The sequence below is a fragment of the Medicago truncatula genome, chromosome 3 (assembly GCF_003473485.1).
Source record: "Medicago truncatula cultivar Jemalong A17 chromosome 3, MtrunA17r5.0-ANR, whole genome shotgun sequence".
NCBI lineage: Eukaryota > Viridiplantae > Streptophyta > Magnoliopsida > Fabales > Fabaceae > Medicago > Medicago truncatula.
In genome coordinates, this window is record NC_053044.1 from 38269395 (window position 1) to 38291428 (window position 22034).

At 34.1% G+C, this 22034-nt stretch overlaps 1 protein-coding gene and 1 pseudogene across 6 annotated transcripts; one reads left to right on the forward strand and one right to left on the reverse strand.

Annotated features, from left to right (window-relative positions):
* The first annotated feature begins 917 nt into the window (after positions 1-917).
* On the forward strand, positions 918-12166 carry LOC11436543 (protein MODIFIER OF SNC1 1). 6 transcript variants are annotated; one of them, XM_024777902.2, is made up of 10 exons: positions 918-1155; positions 1512-1586; positions 1845-1928; positions 2020-2070; positions 2167-2539; positions 4733-4835; positions 7612-7683; positions 7808-9092; positions 9174-9435; positions 9512-12166. In XM_024777902.2, exons 2-10 carry the CDS (start codon positions 1567-1569, stop codon positions 11828-11830), a joined length of 4569 nt encoding a protein of 1522 aa, XP_024633670.1. In that variant the 5' UTR covers positions 918-1155; positions 1512-1566; the 3' UTR covers positions 11831-12166. The 6 variants fall into 6 exon arrangements, with proteins under 6 accessions (XP_024633670.1, XP_024633672.1, XP_039687420.1 ...); XM_024777904.2 differs by having other exon boundaries at positions 2179-2539; XM_039831486.1 differs by having other exon boundaries at positions 2020-2064.
* Positions 12167-12695: 529 nt separating this feature from the next.
* LOC11442187 (cytochrome P450 71A1-like) lies at positions 12696-14833 on the reverse strand (annotated as a pseudogene).
* Between the last annotated feature and the right edge of the window lie 7201 nt (positions 14834-22034).

The following is a 22034-nucleotide window of genomic DNA, read 5'->3' on the forward strand; positions in this document are numbered from 1 at the left end:
ATTAAGTTTTTGGTCCCTATAAATATCTGCAGTTTTGTTTTTAGTCCCTATAAAAATAAATCATACTTTTTAGTTCCTACAAAATTTTCCGTTAGTGTTTTTAGTCCCTGTTAAATTAAAATTTGTTTAATTATGCTTAAAATTTTAATTTTTTAATGATTTTTGACATACTTGTTTAAAACATTATAAAAGGTTCCGCCATAATAAATTAGCTCAAAATTTTATTTTTAAGTCCAATTTTTCTTTAGTTTTATCTTGAATTTTTGGCGTTTAAAAAAAATTATATTTCATTCATTGCATGTTAAAAAATTCTAATTTTTTTATAAAAGAGATTATTATAATGTTCTTAACATGTCTGTTAAAAATCATTTAAAAATATAAAAGTTTAAGTATAATTAAACAAATTTCAATTTAATAGGGACCAACACATACTTTTAGTCCTTGTAAAATTAAAATTTATTTAATTGTGCTTAAACTTTTAAATTTGTAACATATTTTTCACATACTTATTTAGAATATTATACAAAGTTCCTCCGCAAAAAAGTAACTTAAAATTTTATCATTAGGTCCAAATTTTCATTAATATAATCTTGAAAATTTGGCTTTTAGAAAAATTCATATTTAATTCATTACATGTTAAAAAACTAAAATTTTTTATAAAAAAGTGTCTTACGATGTTATGAACATGTATGTAAAAAATCTTCAAAAATTTAGAAGTTTAAGCATAATTAAACAAATTTTAATTTAACAGGGACTAAAAACACTAACAGAAAATTTTGTAGAGACTAAAAAGTGTGATTTATTTTTATAGAGATTAAAAACAAAACGGCAGATATTTATAAGACCAAAAACTTAATTAACCCATAATTATATAAGGTAGCGAGCAAGTGAATAAGTGGTATGTGCAATAACATTTTTTCATTCATATTCACATTCACACGCAAGTTTTGAACTAGTTCTTTCTACTGTTCTAGGTTAAGCTCTCTTCAATCTCTACGATTCCAAATCCAAACGTTGCCGTTATCCAAAACACTACTCTCGTAGATCTCTCTCTCTCAAAACTCACATTCCCCAAGCTCGTTTCTTCCTTTTTCTCTTCAATCGCTTCGCTAGGGTTTCTACAAACCACTTCTCTTTCTCCTCATTTTACCCAAGGTTTTTCTCCTTAAAAAAATATCAATAACCGTGCATTCTAATTCAATTGCAAACCATGTTTAACAACTTGTTAATTTGTTAATTTTCCATTCGGACCCGGCTTAACACTCTGAACGTGTTGTCTTATGCATGTGATTGTTTGTTAAATCCACATTTCTGAAAATGGTTAGGTTTGATGAGCTTGCTGTAGCACGTGCTAATGTGTTGTGAGCATGAAAATGTCCTTAATTTTGATTGTAGATAAGTGCTTAGAATTTTAAGATAGTAGAGAAAGTTATGTTAGTGGCAAATGTTATGTTATAATTCCAAATGTATGCATAAATAGTTGCAATATCTCACCGTCTCTTTGTCATCAGGCCGTTAAATTGGATTGAATGACCGCTTGGAGACAACCAGAGGACAACTTCAAGCATGTTGAACGGGGAGAGAAGGTATTTTGGACTTGTGTGCATTTGAAGCCACTAAAAATGGGCTAGTAATGTGGGATTTGGGCATTCAAAAGCTAATTTGGGCTTTGTTATGCATATAATGTTGTGATATGTCCTTGTAGAAAACAAACTATTTTTAATGTGTTATGATTCTGATGCTAACCGCTTGGTTCCTAAATTGAGGAGGTTTCAAATTTTGATGTCTCCTTTATGTGCACATGAATGCCTTTGCATTAATCTAATGATGATAATATTGCACAGGTGGGCCTCTTCCACCAGAAGAGGTGGTATGACCGTGTTGGGGAAAGTTGCTGTTCCAAAACCTATAAATTTACCTAGTCAGAGGTATTTGATTTCTAGCTGAACTATTTACCTTCTCCGTTGACTAATATGGTTGGCTCATGATATAAACATGTTTATTTTCTTTTGTTTTAAGGCTAGAAAATCATGGTCTGGACCCAAATGTGGAGATTGTACTCAAGTGCAAGTGGGTAGATATTTTATTAATCTGGCTAGTAAGTCGTTTTCTGCTGCCTTTTGTCATCTAGACTGGGTAATTGATTCTTGTGTTGTCTTATGTTAGGGGTTCCCTCAGCTGGGGAAGTAAATCACCATCTTCGGCATTAAATGCATGGGGTTCTTCTGTATCTCCAAGTGCCAGTGGTGGGACTAGTTCACCAAGTCAACTAAGTGCCCGTCCATCATCTGGTGGAAGTGGAACCCGGCCTTCAACTTCTGGTAGTGACAGGGCTTCTGAGCTAACTAGTAGAGCATGGGGGTCAAACTCTCGGCCTTCATCATCATCTGGTGTACCAACATCAAGTCAGACTTCTCAGGCACCATTGCGTCCTCGCAGTGCTGAAACAAGACCTGGTAGTTCAGAATTATCTCGATTTGCTGAACATGTGACTGAAAATTCAGTGGCTCAGAATGTTGCTAGAACTACAGAAAAACTGGTAGGCTTCTGTTCTTTTTTGCAGTTGAGGCTTATGATACTATCATCGGTCACTTTATACAATGCTTTTCTTGTGATATATGGTATTAATAATTTTTTTTTATTAATTTAACCAATGTTTTAGATGTTGCATGGACAATGACAATAATTGACGTGGGAGTTATTCTGTAGTGAATAATTTTCTATTTTATAGAATCTACCTTACTATGGTTTAGGAACGATACATAGTTTAAGATGTTGCATGGACAATGACAACAATTGACGTGAGAGTTTTATTTATAGAATCTACCTTACCATGGTTTAGGAACGATACATAGTTTAAGATGTTGCATGGACAATGACAACAATTGACGTGAGAGTTTATTCTTCTGTAGCCAATAATTTTCTATTTTATAGAATCTACCTTACTATGGTTTAGGAACAATACATAGGTTGTCACTGGGCATAGTTTCTAGGGTAAGATTAATGGAAGTGTTAGAATATCTAAAAAAATATGTCAGAACTTTTTTATTGTATTTTAAAGCTATTTTAAAATATATTGGATGGTTGTTTTGGACAGAACACATTAGTGATGTTTAATTCGTATGGCTTACACCATTTAGTGGGAAAAGGGCTTTGGTTGTGCTTGTTGTATTCGACATTCAACTCAAAATTGAGTTGACAATCGTGGCATTACTGCTCTGCAGCATGTTTCATGACCTCTGTGACATGCAGAGGCAGCAGTGCGTCACATTTTGACGGTGACATGTCCATCACACTACATGGATGAAGATCCCACTTTGCCCTTCTTTATGTTTTCCTCTTCTAGGAAAATCGACTGTCCTCCTGCCTACTCCCACCTCTCTTTTCTACTTTCAGCAGCCCACCCGTTTTCTTGTGATTTTCCAACGAGTCAGTGGTTTTCTGGCCAAGTCCTATCTTCTTCACATGTTTTTTTCCCCCAATCCTGGCATTTTCCAGCAACTTTACCCCTCTGCCACAGCTGTTCTTTATTGATTCGGTTCCACTCTTTTCGCCCTTGTTCACAGGTCTCAACACATTTTTTATTCTGTTTTTTCCTTATTTTTATTTTCATTTCTTTTGGCTGTGATGTGTATTTACTACTTACCACCTCACAGTTAACAGCATGCTAATTTTGATCTCACAAGTTTATTCATATTGATAACTTTTTTAATTGATTGCATCATCTTTTTAAAAATAAAAAACTTCCTTCTATGGTGTATTCTGTTTTTGATAAAATTTTGTGTTCATATGTTTGGTTAATAAATTATTAGTTAGTTATGTATCCATAATCTTTGGGATATTAGCGGGAAACTTTGTCAAAGATTGGAAACCAATCCATATAATATATCGTGGAAACATTCAGTTGTCTAACTGAGAAAGTAATCTTCGGAGTTGTTTCTAGATTTTATTCTATTCCCTGCTTTATTTCCTTATGTAACTTTGGTTAGTAGTCATAGGCTGCATTTGTTTCAAAACTTTTCATGATTTATTTATTGAAATAATTTCCCTTGTAATACCATGATGCGAGTACTATTATTGGGCACCTTTTAAAATGTATTTGGCTAACATGTATAACATCCCCAAGAGTAATAAATAAAAGCGGGATGTTGAGGTAGTTATAATAAGAATTTTAATAAAATATTAATATAAAACTTCATTCCTTCCCACTGGAATATAATTTCCCAACCACTTAGGAATAAATTTTTAACCCTGTAACAAACATAGGTATACACAGGAATGGATCCTCTCAATTTCCCAATTTTCATCCTTAAATCTCCTCTTTTTATTTCATTGAAAATCCTCTTCCTCTCTCCTTTTCAATGGAAGGTGAGAACTTCAATGGACCCTCGTGTCAAATGAGAGGATCCAGTGCCAATTTCAGTGGGCTAGTTTGGCTTCTTAAAAAAAATAAAAACGAGGATCCATTCCCGAAATATGCATTTCCTACCTATATATTCCTGGAACATGTTTTCTAAATTATTTGACAAACACATCCTTATTTTAGCGGATTTGGAGTTGTACTAGTAAAAGTAATGCTACAGTAGTATTTAACCTTGTTATTTGTAAAAATAAGTTGAGTCATCAACTCTTTCCAAATTTGTTTGAAATCCATGTGTTGTAATTATTTGAAGTGATGTTATCAAAGCTGATTTTTCATTTGTGTCTGATATGTACTACTTTCCTAATGTAGGGAATAACACAACGCAAGAATGATCATTTTTCTTTGAGCTCTGGAGATTTTCCTACTCTTGGTTCTGAGAAGGAAGAGTCTGTACATAATTTTGAGTTGCAAGGTAGCATACTATGCATAACTATTATCAGTACTAAAGTTATTATGGTTTTATATTGATTAACAGTTTTACATTGAAAATAGTGCTGAATTCTTCGATCTTAGTCTACATTTATATTTTGTTAATTTTCACAACATTGATAATAGTGTTTATTTACTTTTCTTAATTATCTGGTGCCATGCCCCGTCTCCTCTCAATTTTCCCCTGGAGTTCTTCTCAGTAGTTGTTATGCACCCAGAAGGTTAAAGGTTTTTTTATTAGAAATATCATTTATGCCCACTGTCTGCCATGTTCGGGTTTGAGGGGAGTTTTAGCGGTGTTCTTTTTCCGTGTTAGACATGCAGAAAGATTGACATACTCTATTACATGACTTGCTCTCTTAGTTTCTAGGTGTTTTCATTTGCCATTTTTTTTGTGAGGCGGTCTTATCGTCTAGATTTACTATTCTTTCCTTAATAACTTTTTTTAATAAAAAGGAAAAAGTTTATGGGCGGCAAAGTAACGGATCGCCAAAACTCCACTACTATTCTTCAAACAGTCGAAAAATGTAAGGACAAAATATATTTAACCCTTTTTTATTTACACACATTTTTTTTACTAATGTATTATTTAAGTTTTTAGTCCCTATAAATATTCACAGTTTTGTTTTTAGTCCCTACAAAATAAAATCACACTTTTTAGTCCCTGTGACATTTACCTTAAGCATTTTAGGGACTAAAAATGTTGATGGAAAATTTTTATAGGGACTAAAAATGCTGATGGAAAATTTTATAGGGACTAAAAAGTGTGATTTTATTTTGTAGGGACTAAACAAAATTCTGAATATTTATAGGCACCATTTATTTAATTAACCCTTTATTTTTTAATATTTTAATTTATGGTTAAATGTTTTTCATCCTTATAAATATTCCAAATTTTGGTTTTAGTCCCCAAAAAAATTTCTTCGACTTTTAATCATCCAATTTTTTTTTCCACCCATAGCTTTTATGAATCTAAAAAATATAAGCAAGGTGGCAAAAAAAATGTGAGTAAGAATATACAAAATCACACTTTTTAGTCCCTGTGACATTTACCTTAAGCATTTTAGGGACTAAAAATGTTGATGGAAAATTTTTATAGGGACTAAAAATGCTGATGGAAAATTTTATAGGGACTAAAAATGTTGATGGAAAATTTTATAGGGACTAAAAAGTGTGATTTTATTTTGTAGGGACTAAAAACAAAATTCTGAATATTTATAGGCACCATTTATTTAATTAACCCTTTATTTTTTAATATTTTAATTTATGGTTAAATGTTTTTCATCCTTATAAATATTCCAAATTTTGGTTTTAGTCCCCAAAAAAATTTCTTCGACTTTTAATCATCCAATTTTTTTTTCCACCCATAGCTTTTATGAATCTAAAAAATATAAGCAAGGTGGCAAAAAAAATGTGAGTAAGAATATACAAAATGTTACAACGTCCATTAGGCTAGTTATAACCAAATATAAAGCGTTTCTTTAAAAAAAAAGAAAGTATAAAGCGTTCCTTAAGGGGACGTTTGTTTGAGGGTTACATAATTTATTCCTAGGTTTTAACTTCCCCAGGAATTTAAAGGTTAAATTTTTTTCCCAGGAACATCTAGAAAAAAGTTTTTGGTTAATTGTTTAATTCCTGGTAACTTTTTTAAAAATAATTCCAGGTTACAAGTAAAATATGTTTGGTTTGCGATGTAGAAACCTAGTAATCGATATTATAATTACACAAATGCCCCCATTGTATAAACCATAGAAACATCGTGTGTTAGACAAAGTGATCCTTCTTTACACTCTGGTAGATATGAACATGGGTAGTTGTTTTATTAAAAAATAATTGAATTAATTTAATAGGGTTAAAATTGGAAGAAAATAGGAAAAGCTATAAGCTCAAAAGCTACTTGAAATAGCATCTCAAAAAACATTATAAGTTAGTGAGAAAAGCTATTTACCAAACACGTCTTATTCTATCAAAACAAGCTTATAAGCTAGTCCAATAAGCTATAAGCTAGCTTATGTGTGTTACCAAACACAGCCAAAGCATTAACGGAAATCTCAATAGTTCAAAACAACTAATAACTTGTAGTTCTAACCAGTGATAAAAGATAAAAAAGATCTAATTATTCTCCTCTTCCCCAACATAATCATTATCCTCATTTTCAGTTAGTTAGGCATCTCCTTCAACTTCAATTGAATTCTCAGAATCAATAGCAGAGGCTTTTTGCATATCGGTGATAGCGGTTATGGCTTACATAGTGGAAGATTATCTTTTTAAAATATCAAAAATAAAATAATGTTGAGCAAGTGATGAGTTTGGGTCTCATTTAAATGATAATCTTCCACTATGTAAGCCATAACCGCTATCACCGATATGCAAAAAGCCTCTGCTATTGCAGTGGTAGTGGAATCGTAATAGCGTATCAGCTTTCGTGATGGTTGCTCAAAATCCCGATGTGTAATAGTGGTATAGCGGCGCTATTCCGGTTATATACATGTCAGTGTAGTACTATAAGTCTGGAATTTAGAATTTACTTTTTCTTTATCAATTCAGGTTTCGACTATATTTTGCCCAAGTGTTTTTGCTGCTATGTTCTTTAGTTTTGTATGGCATAAATTTTGAAACGGTTGAGATTTAAACTATTATATGCTGCTGTGGCTTTATGATGTTAAGGAATATATTTGCTGAGATCTAAATTAGTGACTTTAGAAATTGTTGAGATTTTATTTATCGTTTGTTGTGAAAAACTTACGTACCGATGGCAGACCACAGTTCTCATATGCGCCCTGGCTCTTCTGCTGTACTTGGGAACAAGAAAAATGAGACCTCAATTGTTGGTTTGTCTTCATGATCTTGCTGTTATATTAATATGTTGGTTTAGTTATGATTCTTCCTATTTCTGCTTCTAGGATTTTGTGATTTATCATCGATTGTCATGATTTTATGTTGCTGGTGTTACAGATGATGTTTCTATTCGTGCAAATGAGAAGGGTGAAACCGAAAATTCTTGGAGAAGAGACTATCAGGCTTTCAATGAAGATGGTATGAGGCCAGGAATAGAGAAATGGCAGGGGAATCTACATCACTATCCTAATGCTGGTATTCTTCCTCAGCATTTTGATGTTTGGCGTGGTGCTCCAGTAAATAGCCATCAAGGTGATATTTGGTTCAGAGGTCCTCCTAATGGTTCTCCATTTGGAGTTCCTGTTGCTCCGGGTGGCTTCCCAATTGAACCATTTCCATTTTATCGTCCACATATTCCACTTACTGGTCTTGCCAATCCACTTCAAGTTCCCTCTCCTGGAAGTGGTCCAACAGGGCAGCATAAGAATGGAGAAGTCTATATGCCCCATATGCCTGATGCTTACATTCCTCCGGGTATGCCATTGAGACCTGGTTTCTATCCTGGACCTATGGCCTATGAAGGATACTATGGACCTCCAATGGGCTATTGTACTTCTAATGAACGAGGTGTTCCTTTCATGGGAATGGCAACTGGACCCTCTGTTCAGAATAGGAACCCAAGTCATAATCCACCTGAGCCTGGCAATTCACACGGTCGATCTGGTGGACATGGACCTGCAGGAAAACCATTGGCATCAGAGCCAGTAGAATCCAGTCATACCCCTGATGCCGCCAGACCATATAGAGTTCTTCTTAAGAAACATAACAAGTTGGATGAAAAAAATGAACCAACAAACTTGGAGGACTCGTTAACAACGAATCCTTCATATGCCAATGTGAGGGACCAACCAATAATTCCTGTCCCGGATAATGATTGCAGAAGGAACATGGATATGGATTTAAGGATGACAAGTGCTTGTGGCAAAGAATCTTCTTCTCAAACTTTGGGAAATCAAGGATCTATTTCTGTCAATAATGCCAAGTCTCTTGAAAGCATAGGAAACTTAAATAAATTTGATAATTTTTCGGAAAGGAAAATGGATGGTGTAGCTTCTAATACACTAGGAATTGCCTCAAGACCGTCTGCCCATTCCATTCTGATTCAGAAGATAGAGGCTTTAAATGCAAAAGCCAGGGATAACTCTTCTACTAAAAATAAAGAGGAGAGGAGGAATAAGTTTCACACTGGTGGCCATGCGGGAAATGAAGCTCGTGCCGGTGTTGCGTCTCCTGAGACAAGTCTTGTCACTGAAGTTAAAAATCCAACTGCTCGTGGAGTGGGTGCTTTTGGAGGCGAAAAGAATTTTGAATCATCATCTCTCAGTAGAACAGCTACATCCAGGTTGGCCATAACTTCTTGATATCAACTGCTCTAATTGTTGTTCATTTATCATGGTGAAAGTATTGAAATGCTCTTGCACAGGCAAATTTCTCATGGCATGCAAGCCAGAAGCAATCATCAGAAGCGAAGGCTCGATACTCAAGATGCTGATGGTGGGCGAAAGAGATCTGGCGTCTTAGATTCTTCAACTTTATCAGGTACACAGTTGGAAACATCCAACTTTCTTGTTGGCGAGCATCAGATATCTGTTGATGCCTATGAAAGGTCTGGGTACTATAGCCACATGAGGCGCGAAAGAGAAGCTAGACAAACCTTATCTGATTCAGCTGATAGCCGTGAACAGGTAATGCATACACCATTTTTGTACTTACTACTTGTTATGCTTGCATTTAACTCTGCCACAATTTTAAAATCTTCAGCGTGTCAAAACAAAAGTGTTGTCCAAGCAACAGAGTAAGCAACTGCAGGTGGATGAGGAGGCTCGGACTAAAAATCAAATTGCTAAATCATTAGTGAGGTCAGAGGAGGGAAAGATGTTGTTCAAGCAACAGACTAAGCAACTGCAGGTGGATGAAGAGGAGCGGATTAAAAAGCAAAAGGCTAAATCTCTAGTGAGGTCAGAGGAGGGACGCAGTCGCGCGGAAGCAGTGGAAGGGTCAATGCAGAAAGTGTATGCTGCTAATTCTCCCCTACAGAATAAGCAAGAAGAATTTCAACCATCTGAATCAGCAGCAGCATTGGGAAAATCAGGGGCAGCTAATTCTTCTGAAATGCCTGATGCCAGTGATGCTTTACAGGCTCAAAACAATGTTGTCTCAAAGCAGAGAAGAAGTTATAAACAAAAGCATAATCGTTCTCTAAGTAAGACTTCAAATGTTTCCACCACCTCAGCTGCCCCGGAAGCTGAGAATGACACTATGGCTTATGTTAATGTATCTTCCAGCATTGTTACCAATGACGTAAGTTCGTCCTTTGTCCCAGGCTTACCCTTGAATTTAACTTCTATGGTCGAGTCATCTGTAAACCAGAAAAGGAAGAATAACAGGAATAGGAAAAACAAACAGAAAGTTGAAAAGATTTCATCCTTGGCTGCATCACCAACTGCAAGCTCTGTTGAAAATAAACCCAGGGAAGACAGAGAGTTAGATCAGGGCTCACTTCAGTCATCATCCTTGTCTAAAGATTCAAACCAGTATTCAGAGCAAAAATATTCAGAAAATGAAGAATTCTATAGTAGAAAGAATAACCTGTTGAAATCACAGCATTCTCGTAGGATGCCAAGAAACATGCAGGTTAATAGACGAGCAGAGAAATTCCATGGGAGTGGAGCTTTGGTGTGGGCACCTGTTAAACCACCGAACAAGATAGAGATCTTGGATGAATCAAGTGAGAAAAGTAAAATTGAGGCAATTGTTCCTACAAAGAGTGATCAGCAGGTGCTTAATTTAAAAAATAAGAGGGCTGAAATGGAGCGATATGTTCCAAAACCTGTTGCAAAAGAAATGGCTCAGCAAGGAAGTTCACAACAAATGGTGTCCTCAAAAAGTCAGGTTCCTATGGATAAATGTGTTGAAAGAGATGATTCTGGTTCTCAAGGCCCCCACATAACTCGGCATACTATTTTAGGTGTTGGAATGGTGGGTTCTGTCATGGAATCTAAAAATGGAGATAGTAGGCAGTCTAGGGCTTGGAAGGGAAAAACACATGGATCATGGTGGCAAAGGAATTCAGCAGAATCAAATGATGTGCATGACATGCTAGATGGAGCAGACCATGGTTCAAACTCCTGTCAAAATATTAAGACACCGATGGAGCATCAGAAAGTGCAGATTTCTGAAACAAGAGGACAATCGAAGCATGCCAATGACGCTAGTAAACTTGGTGGCTTAAACAAGCCAGAAAATCATGCTTCAGCTCCGGTTTCTGTTCCTATTATAAAAGATCATAAAGCAACGGTTAGGGAAAGGCGGGTTCCTTTTAGTCGGCAAAAGGGCTCAGAGGTGAACCATGTTGATCAGAAGAAAAATGCTACGGATACAAGGAAATCTGAAACACTGACATCTTCCTCTGTGCACAATCAACCAGATATCAATGTTGTTTTGAAGGAAAATCGAAGTATTGGAGAACATTTGTCATCGCACCGGCAACCCATATTTCAGGCATCAAATAATCATAGAGGAAATAGATCAAAGAAAAAGGAGGTTACGCCTCATGTCAGTTTATCATTTCCAGATGATCTGGACATGGAGTCTAGCTCTCCTGTGGCACAACCTCTCAGCCAATCAGTCTCTGAGAAGAGCAAGGGTAGAGAAGCTCCAAATTTTGGGAATCCGGAGGCTTTAAGAGAGAGTAGAAATGCTCCACCAAAAGGCCATCGCCACTACCCAAATCAGGTAGCTGTTGGCTCAAGTGAGCATGCTCCAAGAAGTATGGATCCTAGGCATCAACATTACCCATCATCTGGGTTGAGGAGAAATGGAAGCCAAAGTCATTTTGGAAAGGGACGTGAATCTCAGGGAAATTGGAAAACACGTACGCAGGATGACAGATATCATAACCAGGAAAGACAGGGTCCTCCGAACTTTCATTATGAGCATCACTCTGTTTGGCCACATGGTGACAGCAAATCAGACAACTCTGAACGACCTAAAGATGGTAACTATCATGCTGGGGGAAGATTTAGGGAGAGGGGTCAAACGCACTCAAGACGAGGTGGTGGAAACTTCTCTCGGCACTAGCTAGTAGCTATAGTGGTGGTTTCGATTAGAAGCTGTTAATGGGTAGTGGTTATATTCCTACATGGTTTATATGCTCCACCAGAAAGCCTTACATTTATTTATTAGTGTTTTGTTCAGCCTTGTTTGTTGCTTCCTTTAAGTTTTGAATGTTAATGTAGTTACATCAGTTATGTTCTGATGGTTGTGGTAGGAATTGAGCAAGGCTACAAATAATGAATACGATGCCTCCTTTTTTTAAGGCTGGGGAGAGAAATAGTTATGTTGGCTTGGCTCCCCTCCCTTGTGGGTTATTATAAGATTGAAAATAGTAATTTGATGGCTTTTCTATTTTAGTCTCATCGGTGCCTATCTCTGCTTCCTACTGAACACATTAGTCCTTTAACTTTACACTTTCTGTTTCCCTTCGTTTTTGTTTTCATTTTTTTAATTAGTTTATTTTCAATATTGTTTTTAATAATTTAATTAGAAAATCCTAAGAAAAATATCAAATACTTATTTGTGTTGATGTTTTCTTCTAAAACTATATATACATTTATCTATGAATGTCATCAAGAATTGGATGGGATGAATAATTAAATAATTTTGCAGTCACTTATATAAAGGGAGATGTTTTAACTGACTTTACAATGAGAAAATCATTCAATGCTTACATAACTATAATATTTGATGGTGTGTCTTGAAGCAATTTAATGGAGAAAGAAAGCAGAGAAGAGAGAAGACGCTTGCTTGCTTGACTGTGTAAGTCACTAACCACTTTTTTGAATTTTATTAGCATAAAACTTGTTCACTACACGTTGCATTAAGCGTAAATCAAAATAAGCTATGATGATCAATATTTAAAGATAAATATACTTTTATTTTCTCTCATATTTGTTTCTGTAGATGAACAAGTATAAAAAAAATGGAAAATGTTACATGAACACCCTTTAATCATACACCATATTGTAAACCTCATGCATTAGGGACATTTTAATAATTTCATCTCACAACCATACTTTCTCTTTCATCTCCTCTCCCTTTTCCTTGCCACATGTCAGGATTTTGTGTGGATGTAAGAGGTGTATTGCCATATGGGATGTAGATGTATCACCACTAAAAAAAATACAAGTATGAAAAGAAGTGAAATTTTTCTTCGAAATTATTGTATGGTATTGGTTGGAGACACAGAGGAACTTTCTTGGTGACTGTGATCCCAAATTTCTCAGTCTTGTCTACGTCTTGAAGAGATGCATCATTTGTAGGTAAACTTCCAGTCAAACCAATACAAAAGATTAGCAAGCATATACTCGGTGGTAGCAAGCCCAAACGCCATACCAGGGCATTTTCTTTTCCCAGAACCAAACGGGATAAATTGAAAGTTTTGACCATTAAAATTAACCTTGTTATTTTCAAATCGTTCAGGTAGAAAATCTTCTGGCATTTCCCAAAATTCAGGGTCCCTCTGGATTACCCATGCGTTGATATATACCGTTGTTTTATCAGGAATACCATACCCTCCGAGTTTAACACTAGATGTTGTTTCTCTAGGAGCCAAAAGAGGACCAGCAGGATGCATCCTCAAAGTTTCTCTGATGACACATTTCATGTACTCCATTTGATTGACATCACTGTCCTCTATTTTTTATTTATTCCCCTACAATTCTCCTTACCTCCTCCTGTGCTTTCTTCATTATGGCTGGATTTTTTACAAGCTGCCATAGCCCATTCTAATGTTGTTGAAGTTGTGTCACTTCCTCCTAGAAACATGTTCTGAAATCATGGAAATAGAAAACAGTTTATACTTGAGTTAAGAATAAATTTTGGCAAGATTATAATGCTAATTAGCCACTGTCAGTCAATGAGTTCATTCTAATATAAAACTACCGATGTTTTATGAATCGTTATCTTAATATGTTTTGAGCCTTTAATTAGGTGAGATTAAATAAACCAATATTTAAATTGTCATCATGCTATCCGGTGCGAGGGATTAGTCTCTGCAGTTACGCGTATTTGCACAAACAAATTGTCATCGGGACATCGAAAAATATTGATGTCGAGGTGACAATCACGGTCCTAGATATTTGAATATAATTTATCAATGGATTTTTTTTCCATGAGGAGAAAGGGATAGATAGAAAAACCATTAAGAGTGCTTTTAAGTCATTTTGTGTGAGCTCGAATTCTGTAAGACCATCGTCCTGAAGTTGAAGGAGAATGTCAAGGAAATCTTTCTTCTTAGGGTCCCTCCTAGACATCTTATGCTCTACAATTACACGATCAAGGAAATCATCCATTTCTTCAGAAGAATCCTTAATTTTTTTTAATTTGGCCAGTGAGAACATCAACCCAACCTAACATAGGAAACAAATCTCCCATACTAAAATCTAAAACTTGAGACGTTATCCTCCTGCCAAGCTCTCCCAATCTGTAACCTTCATCGTCATATTTCCTTCCAAATATACACCTACAGATCATCTTGTTTGTTGTTTCAATCAACATCTCACTAAGGTTCACACTGCAACAACCACTACTCAAACTCATAGCTTTACGTATCTTATCAACCAATGCAGCAGATTACTCTTCTCTAATAAACTGTACTGATTGCACCCTTTTCTGACTCAACAATTCATTCACACACAGTTTCTTTTTCTGTCTCCATGTATGGCCATAAGATGAAAACGCAATGTCCTTACCACCATAGAATAAGGCTTTTGTCAATGTCGTGCTTGGTCGGTTCGCAAAAACTATGCCATGTGTTTGCATGACTTCCTTGGCCATATGTATTGAGGAAACCACCAACACAGGAAGCTGACCAAGATGCAACATCATTAGAGGACCATACTTTTGTGAGAGGGATTGAAAAGAGCGATGAGAAAGTGTTCCTAATTGAAGGTAGTTGCCAATTATTGGCAATCTAGGTGGGGATGGAAATAAACGTGAAAAGGGTGGCATTAAGATCGTGTGGTATTTTCTTTAGAATTGAATATGGTAGATTTTGAAACATTCTTCCTTCCAACATGTTGATTGATATAAAATATTTATGTTTTGATTATGTATTTTGTTTAATGTATTTTTTATTGATTTGTTTATGCGTGTGTTTAAATACTGAGAAATTAATTTCGCGCTGTAAGAAACTACATAAAAAAATAAAAATAAAAAAAAAGGATACGTGTTGGATTTAGGTGGTAGTGGTGGCATGTGTGTCTGATCAGACCCGTATATTACCAAATAAATCGACATGGCTTGGATTGGAATCATGGATCGATGTAAGAAGAATGATATACTAGATCCTACAAGAAAAAGAAAATAATATGATGTACAATTGCTGTATATCCTTCTTAGTTATTTTATTTTTTTCTAATAATTCCTTAGTTATTTAAAATATAGCGTCCGTTTGTTATAGTTTTTTTAAGAAAAAAATCACTTATTTGAAAAAAAATAATCATTTTAAGAGTTTTGCATCCGTTTGTTATAACTTTTTAAAAAAATCAGAATCTAAAAACAGCTTCAAATGAGAAAATATTAAGAGCAGCTTCTCAAAAAATAGATTTTTTTTAGAGGAGAGAGAAAATATTTTTTAAAAGATTGAACTCATCTTGTAAAAAAAAAAATCTCTTTTGTATAGTTGTATCTAGGGGTGTTCGCGGTGCGGTTTGGTTCGGTTTCAAGCATAATAATCATCCAAACCGCGAGAGAAAAAAGCATGCGATTTGGTTTGGTTCGGTTGATTTTTAAAAAGTCATCCAAACCAAACCAATGCGGTTTGGATTGGTTCAGTTGATGCGGTTAATCGCGAGATAAATAAAAAATTACATTAACTCTAATATTGCCAACTAGTACCAAGCAATTTTAATTATTCAAAAAAAGAACTTGAAGTTCCAAAATAGCATTACAATACCAATAACAGTTATTTATCTAAAATAACATTACAATACCAAAATAATATTTACTTAGTTTGGGCTTGGGTTCACTTTGGTATTGGGCTGGTACAGTACTTACTTAGTTTAATAACATTGAGTATTTTTGCGGTTTGGTTTGGTTTGGTTCGGTTGCTGAGATGCAAACCGCAAACCGAACCGAACCGCACGGTTCAGTCTAAAAGTCATCCGAACCAAGTACGGTTTTTTGCGGTTTCGGTTTGGGTTGGTTCGGTTTGCGGTTTTTCTATTGGGTTGGTTTGGTTTTGAACACCCCTTGTATCGAAACAAACTAGATTATTTGTTTAAAAAAATGATTTTTATTACCGTAAACAAACGTAAAATAGATTCTGATTTTTCATAAAATCTCTAAAATATAATCTCTAAATTATTTTACGTCAAAATTACTTTTATTTTAATCCGTAACAAACGGGCCTATATATGTTGAGTTTTGACTCAAATTATGTGTTTCTGGTGGAGCTGAAATCGTGACACGATTATACAACAATCGTGATACGATTTTTTAGGCAGAACCTGGAGGAAGTTGATGGAAGGGAAATCGTGACACGATTTTGGGATATGCATGCAATACAATATTGTGTACAAGCCTTATTGTGGCACGATTCTGACAAATCGTGACACGATTTTGCCTGAATTTGAACAGTATATAAGCACTCTATGACTTATTTGTTGGGTAAGTTTGGTGAATCCTATGAAAACCAAAGGAGAGATCTTTTAGGGTATTTAGATACTAAAGGTTGATGGTCGTTGGGTGATGTTCAAAGCTTCAAGATCTGAATCTTGGAGAACCAGAAGAGGGGGTTCTAGGGAGAGGTTTCATGCCTTTTGAGGAGAGATTCATGGGGTTGGGATACACATCAAAGGAGAGTTTTTGTAAGAAACTTGGGTGAGTCTTGGGAGACCAAAAGAGAAGATCCTTAGAAAATCAAAGGCTAAGGGATGGTTCTCTTTTGTGGTTAAATTCTAAAGTTGGGAAATAGTTGGGTGTGTTTATATCTTTTGTAAGTTTATTCGTATCCCCTTAAGAGCCAACTCATCCGAAGGGTCCAATCTCATTTAAAACTCGATTATTAGCATAATAAGTTTATATCTTTTGTATTTATTTTATTAGAATATCAGCATTTAGGTGGGCACTCTAGTGCCTCTATGTCCGCTCTTTTTATTGCAGCGGCGTATGTAAATTATTATGAGCTATATTTTTCTTTAAGAAATTTGATTTTGATTAAAATTTTATGTATAGATATTTATGAATTTTAAATTGTAACAAAATCATGTTTATTATTTTCAATGACACCTGTAATATAGCAAATATCATATATATATATATATATATATATATATATATATATTCTTATCTTTTTCATTAACAAAAACAATATAGCAAATTTGTTTAAGGGTATAATTGAAATAAAGAAAAATTCAACCTAAAATTTCATATCCCTTTATATATTGTTATTGATTTAGGAATTAAATATTAACAAAAGCTTGTGAAATCAGTCATATTACATTCCTTCCTCTTTAATCATATTTGGTCGTGATTCCTCCACCTTAACATATCGCAACTCCCCTCAACCTAAACATACCTCAACGCTCACTTCTTCCACGCCCTATTCAAAGATAACTGATTTCTTAAAATTGTACTAATATTTTTCTAATCCCTTGTTGGTTCCTATTATGCTCCGTAACAGATGGCATAATGCTAGGCGGTTGGGAGTTCAAATTCTATCATCTCATATTTTTCGTGAAGGTAATTGTTGTGCGGATAAGTTAGCCTCTCTGGGACATTCCTGTGTTGGTCAAGTTTGGTTACACAATCTACCTTCTGCATTGTGTCTTGTTTTTTTTCCGTGATCGATGTGGCTTTCCTAATTACAGGCTCCCTTAATTTGTTTGAGTCTATTGGTGTTTCTGTTTATTTTTCTGTTTTCTTTTCTGTTTGTGGAGGGTTTTGGCCTAGTCCCCCCTCCTTTTGTAATTAATTTTTTTCCCCCTTTTTTTAATAAAATTTCTTGAGTGTCTCGGTAGAGGATGGAGGTATCTCGAGGTGCCAACCTAGTTGGGATGTCGACGACGCCTCTTGATGCTGTAGTCACTCTCCTAGTTCATCAAAAAAAAAAAATTCTAATAAAATAAATACAAAAGATATTTGATATGCTTTTTGTTAAACAACCAAATTTATTAGATAAGTGACAAATAAAAGTGTTACTAAAGTGATTAGTTAATACTCATATTTTATGTTCTTGAGTAGTTAAAAGTAAAAGCATAATAATTTTTAGGGTTACACTGAAAGATTTGATTCCACTCTGTGAGTTATACTTCAGATAGGGGTTTGGATGATATTAATAATTTGACCACCCATAAAAATAATTATTTGAGTATGACTATTAAAATAATTATAGTTTGGATGATATTAATGAATATGAGTATGATATTAATATTATTAAAAATAAAAAGTGGATTCTTTTCGGACCTTAACTATGAGTATTAAAATAAAAATTGAGTGAATTCGCTAAAAGGTGAATCCGTTTCGCTTCTTTTTTTCGTTAAGTCTTTTGAGTGGTCCACACGAATGATATTTATGTAAGTTGTTGATCGATGTGTTTATGATTTTCCATTAAACTTTGACATTGACAGCCCCTAAAATCTCTTTATTAATGTGATTTGTTGTTTGGTTATTTATTTTAGAGATTTAGAATTCTTCCCGAGGTGTTTCTTTGGTGTGGTTCATTTGAGATGAAAGTAAATAAGTCTTGAGTTTTGATGCATCTTTAAATTTGTAACTATGATATTTCATTCAGGCTAAATAAAATTCATTGAGTCATCTAAGCCAGCATGTGGAACTTGATGACTTGGAACATATTCAAAGTGATAAACTATGATTCTTTGCATTTTCTACGGGGTGGACGTTGTTGTTTGAAATTACTAAGAAGGTTTGGATAATGGTTTTGACATGCGACCACTAGGATAATATTTATACGAGGGTTAATGGTTTTGTGTGTGTCAAATTTTTAACGTAATGTTTTTTATGTAGATAGTTGTTTTGTGTTTGTAGTTTGTGGTGTGATCGAAGTATTACACCACATAGAAATAAAAAAATAAAAATTGTTGCTTTATATCGAAATTTTAATAATATTTCGTTTATTTGTTAAAATTTCATGTCACTCTCTCAACTACGATTCTTCTCGTTCAACAAAAATAATTGAAATTAAATTCTCATACGTAATAGTGATCTTTTACAAAATTTGGAAGGTCACTTTTGTCATCGGTTAAATCAGTTCAGGTAACTAAGCTTGACTTTGATAAGCTTCAAGTCATCAACGTCTCTCAAATAAATAAGAATAGTATTCATAGGGATCTATGTGGCGGAGGTGGTAAGGTATGTTGGCATCCAATTTGGGTGACAAATTGGCGCGGCCCTGGTGTGGTAGAGGAATCTTCGTCATTGTCGTCGTTTTGGAAGTTTTTTCTTTTATTTTTCGCGTAGCAAAGAGTGAGAGAGAGTCAGAGAGAAGGTTGAGAGGAGGAGTGATGAAGAGTTGCACCATAAGAGAGTGAGAAAGACTAGTAATTTAGCGACAATATTTAATCATTTATATTATATATTAAATATTAAAGATAAATATTAACATTAATTATGCGAGGCAATTAAAATTTTATTCTTTAATTTTGACTTTTTCAAAAGGTAAAGAAATTGGTTTTTTTTGTCAAAAGAAAAATGTGTAAGTTGCTAAAATAGACCTTAGTGATAATAATTGTATTAAAACATTGAGTCAATTTCTAAGATGAGTGATGAGTAGATGTTTGTTTGGACACTCATAGACTTATCGAATCAATTGAATACATAAGCATGGCTAACGGATCAAAGCATAAAAAAGTTTTAAGATCTATCTTCTTTTTTTTTTTTAGTAAAGTTTTAAGATTTTATCTGTAATCTTGAAAGTGGATATTGTTTATTAAATCATGTAACGAATCATACGTTATGTACTTTAGGTAGTAAAAACTAAATCATAATAATTTGTGAGGGTTACACCGGAGAAAAATATTTAGACTGGGCCAAGTTTTTTAAATAATACATATATATAGTATAAATATGTAGAGGTTTATTGATTTTTATAGTATTATACGTCAAATAATTAGAGGATAACAATTTTTTATACTCGTGTGTTATCGCGATTTTCGGGTGTCAAATCATTAATTAGGCTTGAACCTTTCAATCTTTGATATTCTCTATTTTTTTTTTGGAAGGGCAAAATTGAGAAAAAAATCCTTAGATTCTAAGTTCGGGGGTCGTTTTTGCTACGGGAAGGTGTTAGGCACCCGGAACGATTATGGTATTCCATAAGAACCGTTCTCCTAAGTTTATTTCTACGTTTTATTTTTATCGCCTACTTATTAAAAAAGGGGTTTTATTTGAGTGAAGAATGGGGGAAGAAGATGATTGAGATTTTATTTTACTTGGCTTGGAGGAGTTTTAACTCATTGCCTACGTACCCTTTTAAGGGATCAAAACCAAACGTAGTTCGTTCTCGAAAATTGTTTTTGTTTTTGTTGGTTGATTTTAAGTTTGAAAAAGGAATTTTGAAGAATGGAGATGAGAGGCCTCAAGGGCATGAGATTTGGAAAATGTGAGGTGGAAGTAGTTATTTTGCAAAATAAAGTCTAAGTATGATTAAAGTTCATTGGGATTTTTTCTTAAGAAAACAAAAGGAAAATGAGGAGTTTTGACTCCTATTTTAGGAAAAAGGTTTTCAAGTGAGGTTATTCACATTTTTTGAAAAAATGATTTTTTTGTCTAAGCGTTGTAAAACCTAAGCATACATCTAAACATATATTCCCTAATCATGCATCTAGAACATCCATGTGGGGTGTGTGCATGTGTCGGTGTACATCACTTATAGTGTCCATAGTCCTTTACAGTGAGTCCTAAATACATGCTATGGTCTTGCAAGGAATTAAAAAGGGAACTAATCTACCTAAAATTATTACAAACCCATTTGATATAGAAATGAATAGAAAAAATAAGGGTTAATAGACTTTTACCCCCCTGCCATTTGGGGGTCTTTTGGTTTACCCCCCTATGAAAAAAAAACTTGGAGATTCCCCCTTGCAAAATGAAGATTCTTTGGTTTACCCCCCTAAGGCCATCTGACTGGATAAATGAGATGACGTGGCTTGCTGATTGTGTATTTAATTATTTTTTGATTTTTTTTTAATTTCCATGTGGCACAGGCAATAATTTTTTTACAAAAAATAATACTAAAGATGTGAAATACCTAAACTACCCCTAATGCTTAAAAAAATAAGAAAATTTTCCAATTTTTTTTTGGAAATTATAAAAAAATTCGAAAAAAATAATATATATATATTTTTTTTGAAAATTATATTCCAGAATTTATTTATTTTTATGAAAATGTATGAATTTTTTTAATTTCGAAAAATATTTTATAAATTTTTTTGATTTTTTCTATATTTAATTTTTCCCAAAAAATCTGAAATTAAGATTTTGACAATTAAAATAAAATAGAATTTTCAGATTTTATTAAAAATAATTTAAAAAATATCAATTAAAAACATCATCTCATCTTCATCTCTTTCTCCTCTCATGTTCATCATCCCTAACACAAACATGGAAGAAGAAAAAATTATGGAAAAATCAACATATTTTTATTCTTAATCATCATCATCATTAATCCATTTTAGAGAATTAACAAGAACAAAATTTCAGAATAAACAACCAAAATTTGTTCAACAACAACAACACAATCAAATTGTTCAACAAGAACAATACCACAACAATAACAACAACATTTCCTCCTTCCTCTCTTCTCCCTCTCGTCCCTATTCTCCCTTCTTTCTCTGTTCTTCTTTTTTCTCCATCTTTCTCAATCAAACTTTGTTATCCATCTTCTCTCACATCAATAACAACAACATTTCCTTCTTTCTTCAAACCCAATTCCAAACCAGAAAAACAAAATCAGATGGGAAAGAATTATTCAAAAACCCCCAATTTTTTAAATCCCTCAAATCCCCAAATTTATCAAATTTACATATCATAATCAAATGAAAGGTGCTGAGGGGAACGATTTTAATTCGAATTACTCTTGTAAGATTCGAATCAAACACAATTTTGAGTTTCTTGCCCAGATTGAGTTTCTTGTTCAGATTTAATGGATTTTTTAGAAATTTGTTTTTGGAAAATTAAAAAGGTTAGGGATTTGGAGAGGGAAGAAGAAGAGGGAATTGTTGTTGTGTTTTTTTTTTTTATTGTTATGGGATGTTGTTGTGTT